The sequence below is a fragment of the Galeopterus variegatus genome, unplaced genomic scaffold, assembly GCF_000696425.1.
Source record: "Galeopterus variegatus unplaced genomic scaffold, G_variegatus-3.0.2 Scaffold671, whole genome shotgun sequence".
NCBI classification, from domain to species: Eukaryota; Metazoa; Chordata; class Mammalia; order Dermoptera; family Cynocephalidae; genus Galeopterus; species Galeopterus variegatus.
The window spans coordinates 150,049-173,072 of record NW_007726782.1 but is presented as its reverse complement, the minus strand read 5'-3'; the positions used below and the strand labels follow the sequence as shown (position 1 = coordinate 173,072).

The 23,024-nt window shown below is 38.4% G+C and overlaps 1 protein-coding gene across 2 annotated transcripts in view; it reads left to right on the top strand.

The window, feature by feature from the left end:
- Positions 1 to 23,024, top strand: part of EBF1 (early B-cell factor 1) — a 402,505-nt gene that overhangs the window by 358,225 nt on the left and 21,256 nt on the right. For both annotated transcript variants that reach the window (XM_008571252.1, XM_008571253.1), the window contains exon 10: positions 6,571 to 6,659. In XM_008571252.1, the coding sequence (XP_008569474.1) occupies positions 6,571 to 6,659 (89 nt within the window). The remainder of the gene's footprint in view (positions 1 to 6,570; positions 6,660 to 23,024) is intronic.

Genomic DNA, 23,024 nt, shown 5'->3' with positions numbered 1-23,024 from the left:
TCCTGGGCTCCTTGCTTTCCAGCTGTCTTCCTCCCTTTGGTCTTTGCTTTTGCATTTTCCTCCGGCTCCAATCTTTGCAAACAGGACTTAGCCACACAAGCCTCCTAATACATCTGATTATGCCTTTGATGGAGAGAAATATTTCTTCCTTTGTCTGACTTTTGAATCTCAAAGTTGTTGCCACCCATCAAGAGATTTGAAGACTAGGCAAACAGGACTTAGCCACACAAGCCTCCTAATACATCTGATTATGCCTTTGATGGAGAGAAGTATTTCTTCCTTTGTCTGACTTTTGAATCTCAAAGTTGTTGCCACCCATCAAGAGATTTGAAGACTACAAGTAAGAAATCAGAGCACATTCAAAGGCAGTTTGGACATTTTCCTTTGGTTCCTATATTGGTTATTTCTGCCCATGTTGGTTTCATCCTGACAGCCTTCTGGTTCAGTTACAGCTTTCTGTGTTTTGATGAGCCTGCTCCTGAAGCTCTCCTGAGCCTCACTGAGGCAGGGGTACCAGGCTGGAAAAGCATTTCACACAGAAAGGAGAGGCTCCATTTGCAAAGGATTTGGCTTTAGGTTTCTTACGGAGTGTGTCTCTTCCACTGAAAAGACACCTTGGCGTACCATTTCCTCATGAACAATATTTCTGGCTCCTGTTTAGGTTTCTGGTTGATTTTTCGGTTTATATGTTTTAAAGTCAGTCTTAAAGATAGGTTTGTGAAGATAACTTGTTTTATTGTTTACCTCTGATTGTTAATTTAGTGACTGAGGGAAAAATGGGGCCATAATGGAACAAAAAAGCTCTGCCTAACACATATGTAATAACTCTCCTGCCCAGAATGGATCTGCCTTGAAGGGAAATGCTCTGCTGTTACTCCTTTAGTTCAAATATAGAGTGGTCACCAGGGAAGCTTGGAGACCCAGGTGCTAGTTTTATCATTACCTCTGCTATGAGGATTTATTTATTACTTGGCACAGAGTCTAGATATTTGTTTGGACATTAAATGGCAATAGAATATTAATATTACCTTCCTAATATCTGCATTTCTTTTTATTTCCAGTCAAAATGACATCATGTCACACAACCATTAAAAAAAGGAAATTAAAACCCCAGAAATATGTTAAAGCACCGCAGTGAGTCGCTGAGCTATAAAAGCAGGGAACTCTGTGAGCTAGCGCTGGAATGGCACCCAAAGCACTTTTCCCCTGGTGTTTAGGAACACAACTCTCTAGCCTCTCATTTCCATTGTTTCCAGGAATAGGTATTCAAGAAGTTAAGGAGAACAGAGGAGTGACTTTTTTAAATGGAAACTCCAAAAAGGGAAAAATCAATTTTCATAACTGAGAATGCATTTGTCTTAACTACATGATTTTTAATTTGCAAATAAATCCCCTTAAAGAGAATTTTCTTCATTTGATGCATTTGTGAAGCAGATTTCTTTTTAAAAAAATTAGATTAAAGACATGAAAAGGCCACATACATTTTTTGTTAGAGTTTACTTATTGCTAGATGTTTTAAATTGAATTTGGTAATCTTGTGATTAGTATTAGTGCATAAAATCTAGTTGAATTATCTAAATTTTATTTGAATATACCATTTCATGCTGCATGAACATTTGGACATTGTAGATAATAGCTTTGTATAACCAGAGCTATTCTGTTTTGATCAGCATCTAGGTTGAAGCCCATAAAGAGAAAGGCTTAACAGGGACTGGTTGGGAATAGAAAGTTCCTGGTTTCCTTTAGGGGGATCTGTGATGACAAGATTGGGAAGAACCTAAAGCTGTTTATAACCCAACACAAAGCCAGATGAAATGGTTTGATTTTTTAAAAACATTTTATTAACTTTTACTTTTCCAAAAGTAATAACTTAGATGCAGGTGTAATGTCATCTCCGTGCATATAGCACAAACTTCCTACCAATTCCCACCATTCCTCAGTATCATATCATAGCTGTGGGTGAGAAGACCCTTCTAAAATCTCAGCTGACACATCTACCCTGCAAGGTTGCTTTCCTGTTTAGAAGCATTTGATATTGCTTTTTATGTGTTGATGGGAAAGTTTCAGACTTACCTGAGTATATTGTCCACAGCTCTGTAAGGGCTTACTAAGCTTATTCAGTAAATATGTATCTACCAGTAAATACGTTTGAAAGGGTCAGTAGAAGACACCTTGAATTCAGTTGTTTGTGGCATCCCAACAGCCTGATGACTCTTAAAATTCATGTGTCCCCATTAAGTGCAGTGGGACCCTAGTGAAGGCTTTGTCAGGAATTGGAGCAGAGGAAGACAGGACAGTGGACTTCTGAGCAGGAGGGGAAGACCGGCCGTGAGTGGCTGAGCTGCGTTCCAGCTCTACAATCCAAGTATTTCATCTATGCTTTCGGGTTGGATTATGCCCACTTTTCAGAAAGTTTATTTATAAGGGCTTACGGTGTTGTAACTCAAAACAGTTCATTTCTACAAATGTCATCTCTGAGCACATGGTAGGCGCTAAAAATGATTCCTGAATAATTGAATAATTTAATATCTTTTGGAATTTTTAAAATGCAAACATTGGTCCCATTTTATTCTGGTGACTTTAACATTGAGGCTTTTTTTATTTGAGATAATTGATTTTTCTAAATCTCTGAGCCTTCCTTATTCTGTTACCATCCTTAACTGGTTTAGGATGACACCCTCTAAATCCTTAGAGAGGGTGGGCTAGGTGTTCGAAACAAGGCCACACAAGCTGCTCACCTCATTCCATTCTTCTTACAGTTTACAGCCTCATCTGTTTTTCTTTTTTTCAACCTAAGATGCTCGTGCCTCTTTATTTGTGGTTAATTGTACCCAATTAATTTTTTTCCTTTTCTTTACCAGATTCTCAGAATTGTCTCAAGTTTGAGTAGAAAAATAATTGATTGGTCCCATTTCTACTGGTGCCCCCTGAGCCCTGTGCTTGAGTACAATGAGGTCACTTTGTTGAAGGATTAACTTTATATTACATTCTTGCAGAGTAGATGTATGTCCCTAAGGTACAACTACCCCCACCAATGAAATAAATAAACCATTCTTTATGATTCCTCCCCATTACTCTCTCTGTTGATTTTCAGAGAGTTTATGAATAGTCGCATATTTGTACAACTGGCCAAAAGTATACTACTTATTTTTCTTATGGTCTGTAATAACCTATGCGAGGTTATTAAAGGGTATACAGACTCTTTTTAAGGCATTTTCTTATGTCATTACTTTATACAAGCAGATCAAATTCCATCCTCAGCAACGATTTCTTGCTCTTAACCTTTTTCTCTGATTATAAAAGTAATATATGTTCATTGTGGAAAATTTAGAAAATGCACAGCACAAAGAGGAGTAAGAAAAGCTCTTTAGGACTCACTACTTAGAAACAACTACTGTTCTGCAGTTTTTACACAGACACATTTTCTTTATTCTAGGTATGCTTGTTAAAAAAAATAACCATTTTGTATATATGCTCCTATAATCTTCTTTTTAACCGAGCAATATATTGTATGCCAGTAAATAAATTTTTTTCCTATGACATTGCTTTTGAGGACTGTATCATATTGCATTCCATGGGTGCACCATAATTTAACACCCCCCCCTTCCTAGATATTTATTGTTTTCAGGCTTGTTTTTTTTTTAGTAACAATCTTTATTAGATGTCCCCTCTCACTCAGTAATTGATTTAAGCTTTTGAGGACTGTATCATATTGCATTCCATGGGTGCACCATAATTTAACACCCCCCCCTTCATAGATATTTATTGTTTTCAGGCTTGTTTTTTTTTTAGTAACAATCTTTATTAGATGTCCCCTCTCACTCAGTAATTGATTTAATTTTTTTCTCTAGTAAATGCAGTCAGAGAAATCGTCAGGTTCCTCTGAATTTAGGACAGTGAGCTTTGTTCTGCATATCTTTAGTGTTAGCTTTGTCTACAGCACTGGACAATTCCAGCATAATAGTCAAAATCTAAATTGCGGGCAGGTTAACATATTTAAAAATATAAGTGGAGAGCAAATCATAAAAGCATGGGAAATAAATTAAAGCCTTTTCCTTATTATTTAAATATTTTCTGTTTCATAGTATACTTCCATCGAGTCGATGCATATTTTTCTTTGAATAATGAGTTTAATATGTCTAATTCAATTACTCTTTGTTGAGGCAGAATGACTTCTCAGCTCTTTAGCTATTAGTTCCATATGATGTTTGAATTGGTTCTTTTAACTGCTGATATTAAGTGTCAGTCCTTCTGCTGTGAGTTGGCCATATAACCAGAAAAACACATCTTCCCCACCAAGTACATCAGACAGTCATTCAATGAACAACTATGGCTTTCTAGACACAATAAGAGGGCATGCTGCAAATGATTGAAGGGGTGGATGAACAATTCAAATTTTACTGGAGGCTTAGACTGAAAAATAAAGCCAAGAATTAGAATTCTCAAGATGCTGAATTATGTTTTCAGTTATTAAAATGATACATTTAATTGTCTTAGGTTACTATTCATGGTTAAACATTTTTTCTTGGAAATTAGCATTATGTGGGGGGGGGGTGGATATGATAAATAACTTAAACCTCAGTGCTCATTCCTGTCTCTCTCATGCATTTCTTGATTAAATACTGTGGCTTTTACGAGTAACAGCTTCCCTGCATAAAGATTCTATGGCTTTTTCTCTACAAGTCTAATTTGAAAAAAAGAATTCTTCTTAAGGGTTTAGAAAGTAATTTATAAAATGGGAGGAATAATAAATATTGTGCCTTAACTCATATACTAGTACAGATAGAGAGATTTGGTACACCTGGGTGTAATTTTAGTTAATTTCCACATGAGACAGGTTGAAAGTTTACTCTTTGGAAAGGGGGGAGGATTAGCTAAATCTCATATTTGCAAAAAATGATTATATTGTCTTAAATGAAAATGCTACTCTATTAACAACTTCAATAAGCATTGCATTTGGGAAAAAGTCTTTTTAATAAAAAGTTACCTAAAGTTCACTCCAACTTAAAATATACAAGTGAAGAAAAAGTACTTACTCTGATTTATGTGTCTTTTGGAGGCGTAATTATTGGCTTTTTACTCACCTATGTAAAACAATGTACTTTTGTAAATGGATTTCTGGCCATGTTATGCAGCCTCTCCCTCCCCCACCCCCCTTTTTTCTTACATAAAAAGTAAGCACTGTCAATCAAAGAATTTTAAGGTTTATTTCCTCTTTAGAAATGATTGATAGCCTTTTAGATTTACAAGTTGACAAGTTAAAGGGTTCTATTGGTATAATTATGTACTAAATTCACAGTCTTTCAATTTAAATGTCCTTTTAAAACCACAAGATTATCATACCTGTATTTTGAAAAGTGGGCCAGTCAGTTTGGGTTGGTATACAAATTGCTTCCATTAGCCTTGGGACCTATTTGAATTTAATACAGTTTTTTAAAGTTAACAGTAGTATGAATCTTACTTTTAAAATTTAGTTTAATGGAAATGTATTTTAAGTAAAGCATGTGGCGACTTGTTTTCTAATGTATAGCTAAATGTCAGAAATACAAAGACTGTCTTATTATTCAGTATGGGAGAAAATATGTGGTTGAATACTTCAGTTACACTAAAAAAAGAAAAGAAAATTTTTTAAAAAAACACATTACTTAAAGGATGTAGAGGATATGTCTAGAAGATGGAGCTGCTTTCTTCCATTTTCTCAGGTGAGGCAGACTGAAGATTTTTCATATCCCAGGGAGGAATTTTGAAAATGCTAGACCAGACTCCACTCTATATCATGTTTAATTTAAGGATCCTTTGAAGGACGTGTAGTCAATATGGGCCCAACAAAGCCCAGTGTCTCCAAATATTATTACAGGTTTGCTCTTTTAGTCTTTTTAAGAATTATTCTAGAAGACTCAGCTGCTCTAAACTAGTGCTCCACAGAGGTTGGTCTTCTTGAAATAATAAAATGGATCTGTCATTTTAGATGTAAGGATTTGGAATTAAGTGCATTTTCAGTACCTATCTCTTTGCAGACTCTATCAAGGATAGAATGGGCTGTCCACACCTAGATGTCCCCCTCCTCCCTGCTGTCCTCTGTCCCCCACCATTCTCTTGTAGGCTTAATTGCATAGAGGGCACTGAGATATTGTTCAGCTGAGGTCCACTAGGGATTTTTGCAGTTAAGCAGGTACTTTTAATTCTCCTGTTGTATACAATGTATAGATCCCTCACACAAGCCCTTGAGCATTTTGACTTGAGCTTCTGGATTAAAATAAATCTTAAAATGTCACATCCAATACCATTTTGCTTCCTATTTATGATAATGTAAGGAATATAGAATTTGGCTACAGGAACCAAAGACCTGCTAGTGTTCTTCTGGGTGAGTCACTCTCTTCCACGGTAAATAGCTGAAGTAGATGGTGAAAATATTCAGTGAAGAGATCATTCATAGTACCATTTTGTAATCTAATCAAAAGTATCAATTATGTTTTAGACGCCCCAGTTATTTCCACACCATCAGTGTTGCACATTGTATTCTGCTTTATTTCCTGAAAGTTTTCTAATTGTGTGACTTCTTCATTGCAGCACTCAACGAACCCACCATTGATTATGGTTTCCAGAGGTTACAGAAGGTCATTCCCCGGCATCCCGGTGACCCTGAGCGTTTGCCAAAGGTCAGGATATCTCCTCTTTGGGTTATGGTCTCTGGAAACTTGGACTTGAGTGACTGACAGAAAACTCTGCTGCCGATAAAAATTAATTCGTAGATAAGCAACTTAACAGAAGGTCATTCCCCGGCATCCCGGTGACCCTGAGCGTTTGCCAAAGGTCAGGATATCTCTTCTTTGGGTTATGGTCTCTGGAAACTTGGACTTGAGTGACTGACAGAAAACTCTGCTGCCGATAAAAATTAATTCGTAGATAAGCAACTTATATTTTTGTGCTGTGTGTGTTTGCTACTATCAGGTAAGCAGTAATAAAAGTAGGGAACAGTTATGTGCCAGCAATGCATAGCTTATATTCACATATATTATGTCATTTCATCCTCTCAACAACGCTCTGAGGTTGGTATTACTACCACTTCTATTTTAGAGAAGAAAGTAATGAAGCAAAGAGAGATTAAATAATTTGCCCAAAGTCACACAGCATGTAAATTGCTAAACTGAAATTTAAACCTATTCGGCTTGGCTCCAGAATTTAGGCTATTTAGTCACTACATCATACAAATTCTCAAGAGGAAAAAGAACACAGAATTTTTGTCTACATGAGGCTCTGTCCTTATCCCTGGTGAGGGGAAAAGAGGTACAGCTTAAAAAAAATTATTGGTAGTTTATAGGTAGATCTTGAGACTAGGCAAATAAGAAACCCTCTTTCCTCCTGAGGCACCTTACTTAGTGAGGAAATAAGGTACAAATGTTTGAGAAATTAAATGAAAATTCAAGAAAGAGTAATAGATGTCATACAGAAATATGTCCGCAATTGCCAGTGCAGAAAGAAGGAAATTGACTTTGTTGACTATTGCGTACCTGTTGCAAAAATTGGGGATATTCCCATCTCTGTAGCTGAGGAACTCAGGCCCTGTGTGGGAGAGATTGCCAAACACACCTAATCATAAGCACAAATAAGAGGTACGTTTAACAAAAGTGCAACCAAAGTTCTGTGAGGACTCAGAGGAGAGAAAAGTTAAATGCTAAAGAAGTTCAAAGTACAGAATTAGTTGAGTTACCAATCACTGTTTACTGACAGAAAAATGGAATTTCATTTACTACATAAGTGAAAACCATTAAATTAAGCGAGTAGTTGAGCGGTCCTTTCTTTGTTACAGTAAGTCTAGAGATGTCATTTCTATGTCTATGAAACCTTGTAAAACACTTAACAGAAATGAAGTTGGCATCCTTCCTAGCTCAGCGAGCCTCCTTGGGGTATCAGTGCATCATCAGATCCTACCTGTGCACTGCTGCACTGTAGGCACAGCCACCTGTCGGGACAGGTCCTGACCAGGAAAAAACTGCCCCTCAGGCCAATGCTCAGATGTGAGGGCGGGATGCTGCCTGACCAAAGAGAGGAAGGAGTGTGACAAGGCATCTGTCCTCTACTTTGACCTTGGTCTCAACCTTCAGCTTCCCAGAACAGCCTAACTTTGACTGAAGTGCTATTTGCCTTGGTAGAAACTTCTTGAGCATTTCACCTGAGGAAGATGTCATGACACCTGAGGATGGTGTCAGTATGTCCATCCACATCGTACTTTTGAGAGATGCCTTCATCTTACGGATTCTTCCCTTTCCACTTCCACCCTGACCTACTCTTGGTGAACAATTAAATAATCTAATTATGATAACAAACAGCAGCCCCTTCCATGGCGTAGACAGTCTGTAGAGAGATTTAGCTTCCTCTGTCTGTAAGCAAGAACGTAGCTCCCTTACATTTCCTATGGGACAACTAGTGATTTTATAGCACAGTGATATAAATGATGTTTGTCTGCCTGATGTTCAGTGCCTTAGCTGTTTTATTGGCAGAACAAAGTCATGGATACAATGCCACATTCTTTCCATTGTTTCCATTTGGGGAATGTCTTCACTTTACAGTTAGCACTGGATTTGGCATTTGATCTCTAAAGTCTGCTGGAGGGGTTGAGGGCACAGACTGGAGAGTCAGACTGGATAATGTGGAACTCAGAGCTTGGCCACTTACTAGCTATACAACCTGGCTCAAAGGTTTTTACCTGTCTGTGTCTCAATTTTCTTATCTGTCAAATGGGGACAGTGATATTTCCTACCTTGTTAGGTTGTTATTTTAATCTTTATTTAGCACTAAACAAAAAGTAGCTATGACTATTTACCAGTTGAGTGACAGTGGGACCCTTGCTTCTGAGAGCTCTTCCATACAATCTTTACAAAGCAGGAAACCCTAATCCTGGTGGGCAGTTGAGTATGTGATTTATCTTCTGTGCCTCAGTTTCTTTGTTTACAGAATGGGGTTAATAATCATTCTGACTTCATAGGGATCATGTAAAAATAAAGAGAGGTAACCCTGTGCATGCCCTTGGCATAGTATCTGGCCTATAGTTGCCACTCAAGCTATTTGTTGAAAAATAGAAGACAAATCTGATCTGGCGACTGAGGTCTAGAGAAGCTAAGCAGTACTCTTCTTATTTGTTTAAAAAAGAGAGAGAGAGAAATAGCAATACAGGGTTGAGTTTTGTGTACTTACTTTTGGAAACATTTTAACAGTTGCATGTTATGTTCAGAAAAGTTGAACAAATAGCATAGGCACGTGTCACTTTATCCCTGGTGGCCTGATGGTGAAGTTCCCAGCCCTTTTTTCCTGGGGTTGGGAAGAGTAATCAAGGACACAATGGATTTGTGTGTTAAGGAAACACTCTACAGCTTGCATCCAGCCACTTGACCATGCAAGGACTGTAGCCGGAGCCCACCCCAGGAAGCTTGTAGTGTGACTCAGAGCGGAGTGGCTGTCCTCTTGGCTCCAAACATTAAGGTGGGGAGAGAGTTCAAGGGCAGGGACAGGAAGTGGCGGATGGAGCCAGCACAAGGTATTCCTGTGGACTTGGAGATTTATACTCCTGCTGTCCATTGTTAGGGGGATAAAAACGGGCCCCGCCTTTCTCAGAATCATGGTCAGTGTTTGTCAAACAGGAGTGTTTTAGTGAGCTGTGGACCACACACCTTAAAAAACAAACTCCACTTTATTAAACCCATGTGTTTGTGAATAGACAAAGCTAGATTCATACAACCACCCACATATTCTGTCAAATGAAACTGCTCCAAAGACCAAGCAGACAGCTTTCCATAATAATATGCCTTTGTATACAGGCTTATGCTTTTTCAAAGAACTTGAACATGCTTTATTTTATTGGAGCCCTTCTTGTGAGAGAAGTCAGGAAAGCAGACATTATTCCTATTTCCAACTGGGAAAACAGGAGCAAGCAGAATCCTACTCTGTAAATTATTTTGTCCCTCAAAGTTACCATCAGTGATAGTTTCTGTACACACAAATTTGAAACACTGTAATTATGCTAACCCCAGATGTTTTTGGGTTTCCCTGTTCATATGCACATGGAAAAGGGCAGGCAAAGGTTTTTATATCTCAGCCTTCTATTCTGTTTCATACAGACTTGCTTTCCTCTCTGGATCCTGCCAGGAAAGGGAGGAACATGTGACTGGCTTTGGGGTCAAGGTTGACTTTTCTTGTTATGTCGAGGTGAGGAGGATGGGACTGTGGTTCAGAAACTCTGAGATGCTGTTGGCTGCAATGATGCAATCCAGAAGCACTGAGCACGGAGCTGTCTCTGTTTTGAAGGCCAGAGGTGTGTCCATTCCTTTTGAATCTGTTAATCTCCAGGAGTGCTCAGTGAGCATCAGCTCAAAGGCAGTGAGAGCAGACCCTGAGCTTAGCAGGCATTCTCTGTGTTAGTGTGAATCCTGGGAAGCAAGGAAACGTTTACTTCGTGCCTACCTACTGTGAGCTCAACACTGTTTTATCAAGGTTTTTGAAGAGCATGGAGAACAAGAGAGCAGACTCTCAAGTCAGACAGACATGGATTTTGGAAACTAAATGCACTGCTTGGTGCAGGCAACCCAACCTCCCAAGCCTCAGGTTTCTCCTTTGTAAAGTAGCTGCCTCACGTCCTTCTTGTTAGGCATTAATGAGATCATTTATGCAAAGAGGTATCCCTGGCATATAGTGGGACTCCAGTAAAGGGGGTTCACTAATCCCTGCATGGTGGGGATTCTCCATTTTACAGATGAGGAGTCAGATTCCCCAGAGGTCTGGTGCCTTGCTACAATGTTTTAGCTAGTGAGTGGGAAAAGGAATATTTGAACTCAGGTCCTCCAGCTCAAAGGCCTTACTGTTTCCACTACGTCGAGTTTCCACTTTTCCTTCACATCCAGAAACCCAAATAATTCTGCCTTGAGTCTACTAGCTTCCCTCTCCTCTCCCTTGCCGACATCTAGCCCTTTCCTATGTGGATTCGACCAGCTTTCTCTCATTCTTCCACTGAGAGGGGCTGGTGTGGGGACCTCCACAGGGCAAACATATTTTTTCTCCAAGAGCCAGTCCCTCTTTTAGAGAAAATAAAGCAGTTTGGGAAAAGTAACAAAGGCTGCATTTGTGTATTTTGCTTTATGGAGCTGAAAATATCTGGTAAATTGATCCAGTGGGAGTAATAAATACACATTACTTTATCTTGTTCTTCATGTCCTATACCCCTGAGTCTTGATAGAACAACATCACTTAATAGACTTAAGAAAGAGTAATTACACTCATTGGTTGTGTGATTTTTCAGCCCTCCCAGCCCTGCCTGACCTTCTAATTTAGCTCACCGTGTCTAACTAATGCATTTATATTCATCTTTTATGAAGCATGTATGTACAGAATTGACTTTAGAGCTTTTTTCAAGCTGTCCTCCCAGGTTTCCAATCTGGTTAGTAGTAAGTAGAATGGGAGCTATCCATCTCTATACATTCGCATGTATAGGTAACACATACACATGGCTCGGAGCATTTTTATCCTTTATGAAACAGAATAAAAAGTATTTATTACATTTTTACTTTAAAGCTTTTATACATTCTAGCATTATTTACAGCTAAACATGCAGGCAAAAGTGTGAGTGTTTTAAAAATGATTACTATTAATGTTTCTGCTTGTCAGAAGTGCTTAAATTTTCCTGCACTTTGTCTAAAAACTTAGTACTGTTGCCTTTTAAGAACAACACATTTAAAAGATCTTGCAAGTCAGATTTGCAAACACTGCTGACAGTTTGTGATGAATGATATTGCAAAATTTGCAAGACGTTTGTCATTTCGCACAGCCGACATATTAAGGAACAGATTAGGAAACGCGAAAACCCCATGGAAAACAACCATCCCAAACAAACCGCAGCCAAACCTCGAACCCAGAGAGCACACCAGAATCTCTCACCCGGGTTTTCTCTCCCAACTTCCCACTTAGCCAGTGGAACCCGATTGTTCTCAGTGCATTTTCTCTCACCATATGGTCTCCTCATTACCATACACTAAGAGTCCATATGGGAAACTTGTGAAATGAACTGTATTCATTTTAACTGCCAGATGAGCAGCCTTTTGCTTTGCAAGCTTAGCTTAAGTCATCTGCTGTCTTCAAGTTGTTATGGCAACGTGGCACCAATAAAAAATTCTAATCTACTGTAAGTGATCACAGTATTTTAAGTGCTTGCCTATAACTGCCCTCAAAGGGGGAAAAGAGAGGAGGAGTTATATTTGTCCAAGGAGCAGAGGGTTGTTGTTTATTCCAGCAGGTGTCAGTAAAGAAACTAGTGAGGTGGGGAATGAGGTACGTAGTTAGGCCTCGTAGTAGATATGGATTGTTAGGGAGTTGGATTGCAGGGGAGGTGGCTTGTAGGAAGGGTGAATTGTAGACCCTTTGGGTGGGTCTAAAAAACACATTGAATGTGAAACACCATAGTTGCTCTGGCAGAAATGCTACTCTGCGGGTGCTATGTGGCCTGCCAAGAATAAAACTCAAGGTTCGGAACTACTGAGGCAGCAAATCCTCATGGTTGCTTCTCTTTCCTTGGCATGCGAAAATCTCAGTTTCCATGAAGCTGCTGTTCCTGTATGAGGGAATTAGTAATTTCAAACACTGGGCTAATTAGGAGTACCTTAAAGTAATGGAAACAGGCAGCAAAATCCCTAAATATAAATCATTCTCACCTCCACGGGCCACATGATATGTTGCATCTCTGTCTCTATCTGTATTGGAAGTGAATGTTTATAGTCTCAGTTCATCAGTTCACATTAGCCTCATGCTGAATATTTAAACACAGAACAATTTGAACGCACCATGAAGGAAGACAGTGACTGCACTTTCATTTGGAACAGCAAGGGCTCATCTAATAATAATTTAGTAAATCAGCCATTTAGTGGCTCAGTTGTGCACTGCATTGTGCCAAATATTATTCAGTTCAACTGTACACTTGCAAAATTGAAATTCAGACTCCAGTCACAGGCACCATTTTTGCTCAGTGGAGAGAAGAGACCCAAAATCACCCTCCCTAAGGAGCATTTGTGTTTGGTGATTTATCATAAATACAGAGCTGGGGCAAAATAAAACTGGAGTTGGCTGTATACAATGTATTCTCATTATGCTTTTATTGTTTTAGTCTTTATGCAAAGACTATCTGTAATTCAAAACCTACAGTTGCATCAGTGAAAATACAAATAAGAAATCTTTGCATAACCACATTGCTTCTTAGCAGGAAAGGGGATGACTAAGGGTTTCAGAAGAAGATAAAGAAAAACCCGACATCTTTATCTTCCACACTGTGACACTGCCTCTCCTCCACCTCTCAACACCTTTATTTATTTATTTATTTAATTGGAGAAAACTCTATTAACATTATATCCAGAAACTATAGTAACATTACTAAAAAACACAAAAACAAATGCAAATCTTATGATATATTCAACTCTTAGGAAAATCATGCTTGAGTTCGATTCCAGGAAACATTTTGTCTCCGCACTTAAAAATGCGAAATATGAAATGCTGTCCATTTTTCCCCCTCCTTCTCCTATATCTGCCAGGAAATTTACAGGCAAATTCCATTTCACCATTTTGATAATATGCTCACTTTAGGGGCTTGGTATCCCCTACTACTTATATATTTTTTTTTATCAGGGGAGTTTAGCCTAAATTTGTGAACTCCTGAAATTGTGTATAGAATTTGTGTGTGTGTTCACGTGTGTTACAAGTATACACACACACGCATGCCTGCACATACAGTTTTCCTAGAGAAGTAGATTTTAGCTTCATTTAAAAGGCCCAAGGCCTCACAAAAATTATAATTCTTAAAATTATAATTACTTCTTTACTTCACGTGTGTTACAAGTATACACACACACGCATGCCTGCACATACAGTTTTCCTAGAGAAGGAGATTTTAGCTTCATTTAAAAGGCCCAAGGCCTCACAAAAATTATAATTCTTAAAATTATAATTACTTCTTTATATTATTTATTTTACTTTAACTTATCTCACAGTAAATTATTCTGCTTGCCATTATCGTATCATGTCCATTTTAGAGATGAGGAACCTGAGGCTCAGAGAGGACAGGTGCCCTGCTCAAGCTTGCAGAGCCAGAAAATGGAAGTTTTCTACCTCACTGTATTTCCTAACCATTAGTCCATCCAGAATCCTTATAGTGTTTTGCAAATAGGTTTACATCTCCAGCAGAGCACTCACAGCACACAGTACACATTGACTGCAAGAATGCATATGTTTTGCCACAGTTTTCTGGAAAATAAGTGGGCATTATCAATAATATTGCTACCTATTGCTTTATAAGCACTAGCTATGTATAATCTCCTGTCAATACCAGATGCTGGAATTAGCCCTGTTTTACAGATGAGACCGAAGCATGCATTTACACTGCTAATAGGTAGCAAAGCATAGATTTGAGCCAAGTCTATTGCACTCGAGATCCAGAGCCAGTATCCCTAAGTACTGCCTCCTAGAATTAAAAAAAGGGATTTTAAGAAAAAAGGCAATTGTGCAAACCAATCTTAAAATCTCTCAAGCTTGGTTGGAGGGAGGAGGAAGTGGTGGCACAGACTGAGGTTAGCTCCCAAATGGCCGAGCGAGGGGAAAGTGGAGCAAGAATTAAAAACATACATGCAGACAAACCTTGGAGATCCTTTTACTTCTCTTTTGCTGCATAGTCATTGTGGTAGAGACTTTTAATAATAGTTACCCAATAGCTGCGTTCTGAAACGCTTTTGAGTTCTTTTTTAGCACTGAGCTCTTGATGAGGAGAACTAAGTTTAACCTACTTCATATCACACACCACGTACAGGGGGATGGGATATAATTACACATTAGTTCAAGGAGAAGTAACAGGAGAAACAAGAGGCAAACATTTCTACCTCCCAACCACCCAACCTCCTCCTCTTAAGACTGAAACCCTTAGGAACAGAGACGCTAGGATGTCTTAAACCTTGCTGACTATTTTCAGCCCTGAATAACACTTCAATTACGTATTGGAATAGTAAGTACAGAGCCCCAGCAGTCTTGTGGCAGTGGATTTTAATTGCAGTTATATTCAGGACCACCTGTAAAGCCCTCAGAATCATCATTTACAGGTATCATGTGTCTGGAGGTACATACAATAACCAGTGATGTTCAACAATTTAAGAAGCAAAAGCAAACTATATTTTTGCCTCCCTTAGATACCCTTGAAGTACAGTATAGTTCCAGCATGGGCACGTATCACTCAAGCTTAGTTGTAGTACGTGTCCAAAAATATACACATACATTTGTATGCACACATACCAAACGCACATACATGTACATACATGTACATATATATGACAAATATATCTCTTTTTTTACCCAATGGTCCTTTTACTTTGAAGCTAGATATTTATTTCGCCTTGCCCTAGAGAAAGGGAGGCCACAGTCAAAAGACAAGGAGAAACAGAAGTAGTTAATTTTTGGCTTTTCGTGCTTCTAAAAGCCAGATCCTTGGTGACTTAAAGGTGACTTAAAAGATTTTCAAGGGTAATTTTGACTCTAGGCAGTTTTTGTTTCATGTGCTGACTTTACAACCTACCCTTGAAAAAGGCAGCTCTGTCCAGAGCTTTCTCTTTTAGCAGAGACTTTTATCCTGATCAGAAAGTCGATTTCCAAGGCCACTCAGCAGGACCTAACCCAGAGCGTTGGTCTTAAACCAGCACAATGAATTGGAATAAGAAGAGCCAGCCGGAGGTTACCAAGTTCAGCTCTGTACCTCTGAGCAGGTCATATTCACAAGGGTGCAGACACCATTTTTCACTGTATTTGTGGCGGGAAGCACCCCAGGCTCCCATTCACCAATTACCATGACACCATTTAGAAGAGAATGCCAGGAGACCAAAAAGAGGGGGGAAAGCCATTGTCATAACTCTTCTCGGGAATACCTGGTTTCACAATTTATCCTTAACTGCTCACACTTGAAAAGTTGAACATTTTGGTAAAATGAATCAAGCTGTAATGTTTCTTTTATGAGATCCCCTTGCAGGAAAGGAAAGCTTGGCACCTCATGGAGACCAAGCTTAGTTATCCATCATAGTAAAGTCAGCTGTCCTAGCCAGCTTCTCAGAGGTCAGGCGATCGAACCAACAGCTCTTACAACTATATTATTGCTTACGGAACAGTAATTGAGGCACCAGATAAAAATTACCTGGTCTAATAGGCAGCGAACAATTTTCACTCAATAAAATTATAAGCCAAATCATTCATTTCATAACACTCTGGCTAATTTATTTGTTGACCTTTTAATATCCATAGCTCTTCAGTGGTATTAACTGCAACTCGGACAAAATCTCTTGTTCATTTCACTTTCATTGATTTTTTTTTTTCCATTGCAGCAATAACAGCTGCTTGAAAACAGCCTTTTTCTTTCCACTGTAAAAGTCAATCACGTAAGTTAGTATGTCTTATGTTGATATAGCTGCATTAGCTTACAACCTACTTTAGTTTCATGTGATTCAGAAGTCTCCTACGCCATGTTCTTAACAAAGGCAAAGCTTTCTGATGTACCTCCAGCCATGCTGGATGATGATACCTAATAGTATGTTTCAGAAGGAAGAGGGCTGTCATCTAATCTGAACATAAAATCAACATTAAAATTAAAGGGATCTCAGAAGTACCCCCGCCCCCCTGCATTTTCTGTAGAGTAGAATGCTTTTGATGCCTTGGCCTCTTGTATCAACAGCAGTAGAGTCTTTCTAAATACTTAATTCCTTTATGCTGGAAATTGCTACAGATTTTGATTGTGGTTTAAATTTTATTTTTCTTTAAAGACAATGGGTAACAAGTATGCACTAGAATGTTCTATAGGGCTGTCATAGCTTCAGCTGAATCTTCTTATATAATAAAATACTGTGAAGTCTTTAGAATGCAGGGTTGTAAAATATAATTGTTACACATTTGGCATTTTATGCCTCCCTTGAAATAACCACTTGATACCTCCACCTCATCTATGCTCCTCCTTCCATTTCAATTTACTCTAAAGTGGTCCTTAGCCATAATGAGAATGCCCCTTTCAACAGAAACATGTTTAATTATATCCATGCTAAGTGTATGTGACTCTTCTCAGTCATAGGGCTTCTGAGTAAAGAGTGTTTAAAGTGTGACACTAAAGTCTCCTAATGATCTGTGGTAAGTTCTATTTCGAGAAGCTTATATTACAAGAAAAATGAAAAATCTGAGGAATGTCTGAGGATTGTAAACTAAATAGTGCCCAAGTGTTATTTTGGTTTGTTTTACTTTTTCCTTCACTGCCCTCATTACACTGATGTTTTAGAATGCAAAGTCTACCATTATGGAATTTTCCATTTGGCTGAATAAACAAGAAGGAAGTTGGGATATAAAACTATCCTCCACAGAAAATACATCTCAGTACAACCAGTATTTATTGCATTGTACATCCAGCTCTGCAAGAAATGGGCTGCAAGAAACTTCCAATCAATTTTTCAACTTTCGGGCTTTCCAATCTGTAATGTCACCCAGACTTGTAGACGCAAAAGAGTCTAGTGAGCTGAAAACACTCTTCAAAATCTGGGCCCTCCAGTAAACTCTGGAGTGAGAGGACCAGTTAAATCAATGCTGATCTCATTGATAGGTGCTTGTCATCTCTAAATCAGGAGTGATTTTGCTACTCCACTTCATTTCAAGATGCTGATATTTGGCCTGCTGCCTCTTGAATCCCCTGATAAGGCAAAGTGGGTTGGTGATAAATGGGTGTCAGGGAAATATGCAGTGGCAGAAAAGTATTGTACTGCTTTCCCAGGAACCATCATCTCAACTTGACTTTGGTAATGGATTCTTGTAGTTTTTTTTTTTTTTTTTCATGTCCGGCAACGGACCGCAACCCTCAGTGTCGCGCCCGTACCGGACCGGGACCGGCAACGGGATCGCAACCCTCAGTGTTGCTCCCACGCCTCGCTCAGCCAGTGAGTGGGAACCGGTCTGTATGTGGGATCCGAACCCTCAGCGGGAGCGCCGCCGCGCTTCCCAAGCGGCACACTATAGCAGTGCGCCACCGGGCCGGCCCTGGATTCTTGTAGTTTATCTTCTGTCTTCTTCTACATCCCTCAAAACACGATCTCCCACTTGGGCAAGCTCAAAGCCAAGCATAGAATGTCCTCCCAAATTACCAAAGCATCGCTGAGACTTAATTTTATGAGGAGTTTCCAGAGTCTCATATTCTAATTCTGAAACTTGAAAATTAATGTTGTCTTTGTAAATAGGTATCCATTGGCTTTATGCGTTTGCCTATATGTGCTATAAATGGAAGAAAGTTTAGGCCATCTCTCCTGCTCATCTGAGTTACCAAAACATTGAATTGGGTTTATAAATGGGTTCAGTGTTGGTCAGTTAAACAGCCTTCCCCTTCACCCTGGAAGGCTAGATGTGGCCAGGGGAATATGAGCTTCTTAGGTACACATTTGAGGTCAAATGCTAAAGGGAAGACTCTAACGGATAGTGAATAATCCTCAGAGATTTTACTGTCATGAAATAGAAGGAAAGTTAAGTTAGCTATGTCTATGTATTTAACATGGTATTCCTAGTTCCCAAGGTGTCTCTCTGTGAATGTGCAGATACCTAAGTATTTCTAAGGGCCTAAGAGTACAGTTAATAAAAGGCTGATGTGCACCAAGACCAACCTCATGTTGCTAGCAGCCTATAACCTGAGATAATGTCTGTACTAGACATGATTCGTTATATTAATCACAAAATTAAAATGTAAGCATTAGCCAGCAGGAGTGAAAGAGCAAATTCATTAAAAAAAAAGTGACATAAATGAACTCACAGTGATCACAACTTGACCTTTGGGAATTTATATATTGGATTAAAAAGTCTATAACCAAATGGAACACCAAACTTAAGTCTTCTCCTTTTATAAATCATGCCAAATATATGATTTTGTCATTTCATCATGTAAATTAAGCATGCACTTTTTAAAATTAGTAACCGTATCTTAGAATAACCTCCTGCACAAGAATTTCTCAAAGCCTGTGATTTGGTGAACATTACACGAGGGGCTTAGAGAAGGAGATTAAGACATATCTATGGCCTAAAAGAGTCTACAGTCTAACTGTGGAGTGTGAAGACTAACACACTTCAGAGCAAAATGACCTCATGGCATGTACTTCTGTGCTGTGTTGGGTGGTACAGATTGTCAGCACTATTTTTCAGAAAAATGAGAGAGATTAGGAGTGGGGGTATCAGTGAAGGTAGGATTATTTCTGATAGCATAGTGTAATTCTCAAGAATTCGGCCTCTGATATCTAGCAGGCACTCGTCAGCTTTGTAAACTCAGGGAGAGCTTCCTGACTTTTCTGAGTCTCAGTTACCTCATTTGCCAAATGGTGGTATGAATAGTACCTTAAGAGACTCTTTGTGAAGATTGAATGAGTTTATGTTCCACATCCAATAAATTACAGCTATCTCTTTCATTACTATATCAACACAGCCACCTTCAGTGCCAGGCTTTAGAGGATAGAGAGGCATTGTAAATGGGCACAGATGGAAACCACCCTTCCGTAAAAGGAAAAAGAAAAGAAACAAAGATATGGAGATAGGAAGGGGGAGGACTGACTAGACCAGAACAGAGAGCAATACTTCAGATGTGCAGGGAGAGATTGGATAAAGAGATGATGGGGCAATTTTTTGTAACCTTTGTAAAACCCTGTAGCTCAGTGCTGGGAAGCAAATGTGCCTTGAAAGTTGCTGGACAATAATATCCATGTATGACAACTGGGGCACCAACAAGCCCAAAAATTATTTGCTAACTGATTGGGTTACAACATAAAAAGTAAGGCTGAATTTTCTCTTTGTATTTCCACATAGCCTGTTCAGCACTTTTATTATGAAGGTTCCAAAACATAAGTAATAGCAATTACACTTGAACTGTTTCTTGGAACCCCACTCCTCCTTGAGTCTCCCCAGTATTTCTGTAGACTCTAAGTAGATTAAGTATAACCTAACTGCTTTTTTCTCTGCAGACCTCCACTCACATAATCATCAACCAGTGGTCATAGCAAGACAGGTAAAGCCAGGTTTTGATTGTGAGAGGAAATAGATCAGCAAAAAATTATTGTTTTTAAGGAGTAAACATTTTCTGTAGTATAACCTAACTGCTTTTTTCTCTGCAGACCTCCACTCACATAATCATCAACCAGTGGTCAAAGCAAGACAGGTAAAGCCAGGTTTTGATTGTGAGAGGAAATAGATCAGCAAAAAATTATTGTTTTTAAGGAGTAAACATTTTCTGTGTCTTTAAGAGAGAAGAGATCCAAGGCCATGAAAAGAAAAATAGTCTGACTCAAGATGTACATTGGAGAACAAGTGTGACCCCTGTAAGGAGACTCCAGGGCTTTTCAATATTTAGGATACTAGTATTTGTCTTTTTAATTTCCGAATGGGATTTTTTTTTTAATTCCAAGGATAGGATTAATTATCTTGGAAGAGTCTAATCTCTACCATCATGTTTGAAACTGCAAGCAGAGAGACATTTTAAACATTATGAAAAGAAGAGAAAATCTCTCCTGACAAATAAATGCCTTGAAAAGTTAGATGTTAGTACTAGTCAAGTGCTCTCTCTTTTTAGAAATATTAAAATTGCATATTAAAATGGAAGGATCCTTATGCTATGCTCCCATCTAATACCACAAAAATAAGGCTTTAGGAACAATTTCAGAGACAAAAGATTATATGAAACATCCAGCTCTTCCCCTTATGGGAAATTTTTTTTTAACATCTCAGGCTCAATCATTTCCTAATGTGAAATTACAGATTTTTCAAATTACCATATAAAACTGCAAAAAAATTACACTTGTGACCACAGAAGAGATAGCATACACCATCAATTTGATTTTAAAAGGCATACATCTTTTATACTACCTGTCATTTTTATAATGCCTTTTACAAATTTAATCAATACATTTTAACATTCTATATAGTTTAAGTGCAATATACAATAAATATTCAAGTTTCATCTTAAACATGCTTTAGCCTTTAAATTGTTAAAACTGCTGTGCCCTTTCAATCTACTTACATAATGTCATAAAATATACATTTCAAGGTAAATGAAGTCAGCTACTTCAATTTAGTCCCTCAAACTGGTAGTAAATGAGAGGTTAACACTATGGTGCCAAACCCATTATTGAGTAAATTTAGCACCTTGGACAGCTCTGTAAAATCTTTATTGCTTTCCTGACCTGCTCGTCATGTTCTGTCTGTGTGTTCAGTGGCTCTCAGCTCTGATTGAAAGGCAATATATTAGATCCCCAACACAAACACGCTTGGGGGCTAGTTCACTGGGAGCGTAATGACATGGAGGTGAGAGCAATTTTCTGGTCACCGAAATCCAAGCACCTTGCAGGTCCATTGCACTAACTCATAGCGGACCCAGAAATTTCCTTTCTCCTTCCCATTTGCAGAAATAACTAATAGAAGCTGAATCATAGCAGCAAAGCTAAACCAAGTCTCCCTTAAACCCAAAGTTGATACTGCAGTGAAGGACATTTTAAAATGAGCAAGATATCATTTAAGGGTGTCACTTCCAGGACAAGAAACCCAGGTTTACTTTTCTCGAATCCAAGACTGCTGTGCTGATGACCACCTATGGCAATGTACTGAATGGAAAAACATGCCCCAGCATTGTGGATCAAAGAAGGCTGTAACTTAGGAAACAAGATTCACATGTTTCATTTTCAAAGGACTAAATGGTGATGAGAGCTCTGGGTATCAAAATAAGGAGAAAAAGAAACAAGTGAATTATGTCATTGGACCGCTTTATTATCAAAAATATATCAGTTTAAAATATATACTGGACACTGATAGAAGAAAATTTTTCAGGCTTACAAACACTTCAAAGATCCTGGAGTTAATTTTGAGCTTCCCTCATCCCTGGTTCTGTGAAACTAATCAAAATAAGGAGCACTGCTCTAAGCCCTCAGTTACAGAGTGAAGTTCACAAGCGTAGTTTCTTACTGCACCTCATCATGCTTTTGACAAACAAGGGACTTGTATTTTTTCCTAAAATGGAAAGAAAGAAAAATAGCTTCTCTGCCAAGCCCAAATACTGACATAAATATTTATTTGAAGAAATAAATGAACATAGACCCAGAGAAGTCAAATCTTAGTAAATAAACTAACTTGATCCTGTTTTGTTTTAATCTTTCCTAAGAGCCAGGTAAAGCTGTGAGGTTTTAGTGAAAGCAGATCAAGCTGAATTTGATCCCAGGATAGGGTTTAGTTTGCCCGTACCATAGTAAATTATTAACCACTGTGGTCAGACAATACTGCAAACCAAAGGTGGTGAATTATCTTGTAGCTTGCATTAAAAAAATAAAGATATGATTTCAGATGTATCGGTTCAAACACCATTGATTATATAATGCTTTTCACTTTCTGCATGAAAAATAACTGAATTTTTTTATAAAGGGGATCTAGCAGCTTAAGGCAAGCATACATGTTTATTGAGAACTGAAAACCCCTCCATCTAATTTTTGAATTTAGGACATTATATATGTCATAAGTAGTAACTGGAGTATGACAACTATTTTATCTCATATTATAGAGAATTTAAAATTGAAAAATGCTAATATGTATCTAAAAGCTTGTCATTTCCAGAGTTGTTCAAGGATTTTTGAAGAGGCTAGGGTGACAGCAAAATGAATGCAATTATATCCCTATTTTCTGATCATCGTCTGCAGTATATGAAAATTGAACAGCACTGCTTCTCCATGCAGAAATCTATTGTGTAAAATATTTAAAGTTAAACTTCTGTTTGAAACTTTACCCTCAGCAAAAGAATGGTAAACATAGCTTTCTGTAAATCCCCTCAGCTCATCATACCATGCCCTTAGGTTTAGTTCTCTGACAAGCCCCGTTTTTCACATGCATCAAGCTTAGCATTGCTGTCCTTTTCACACTCTAGTATAAATGAATCTGCAGAAAATTAGGGCAAAATGACAAGAGAATGATTTATATTGGTT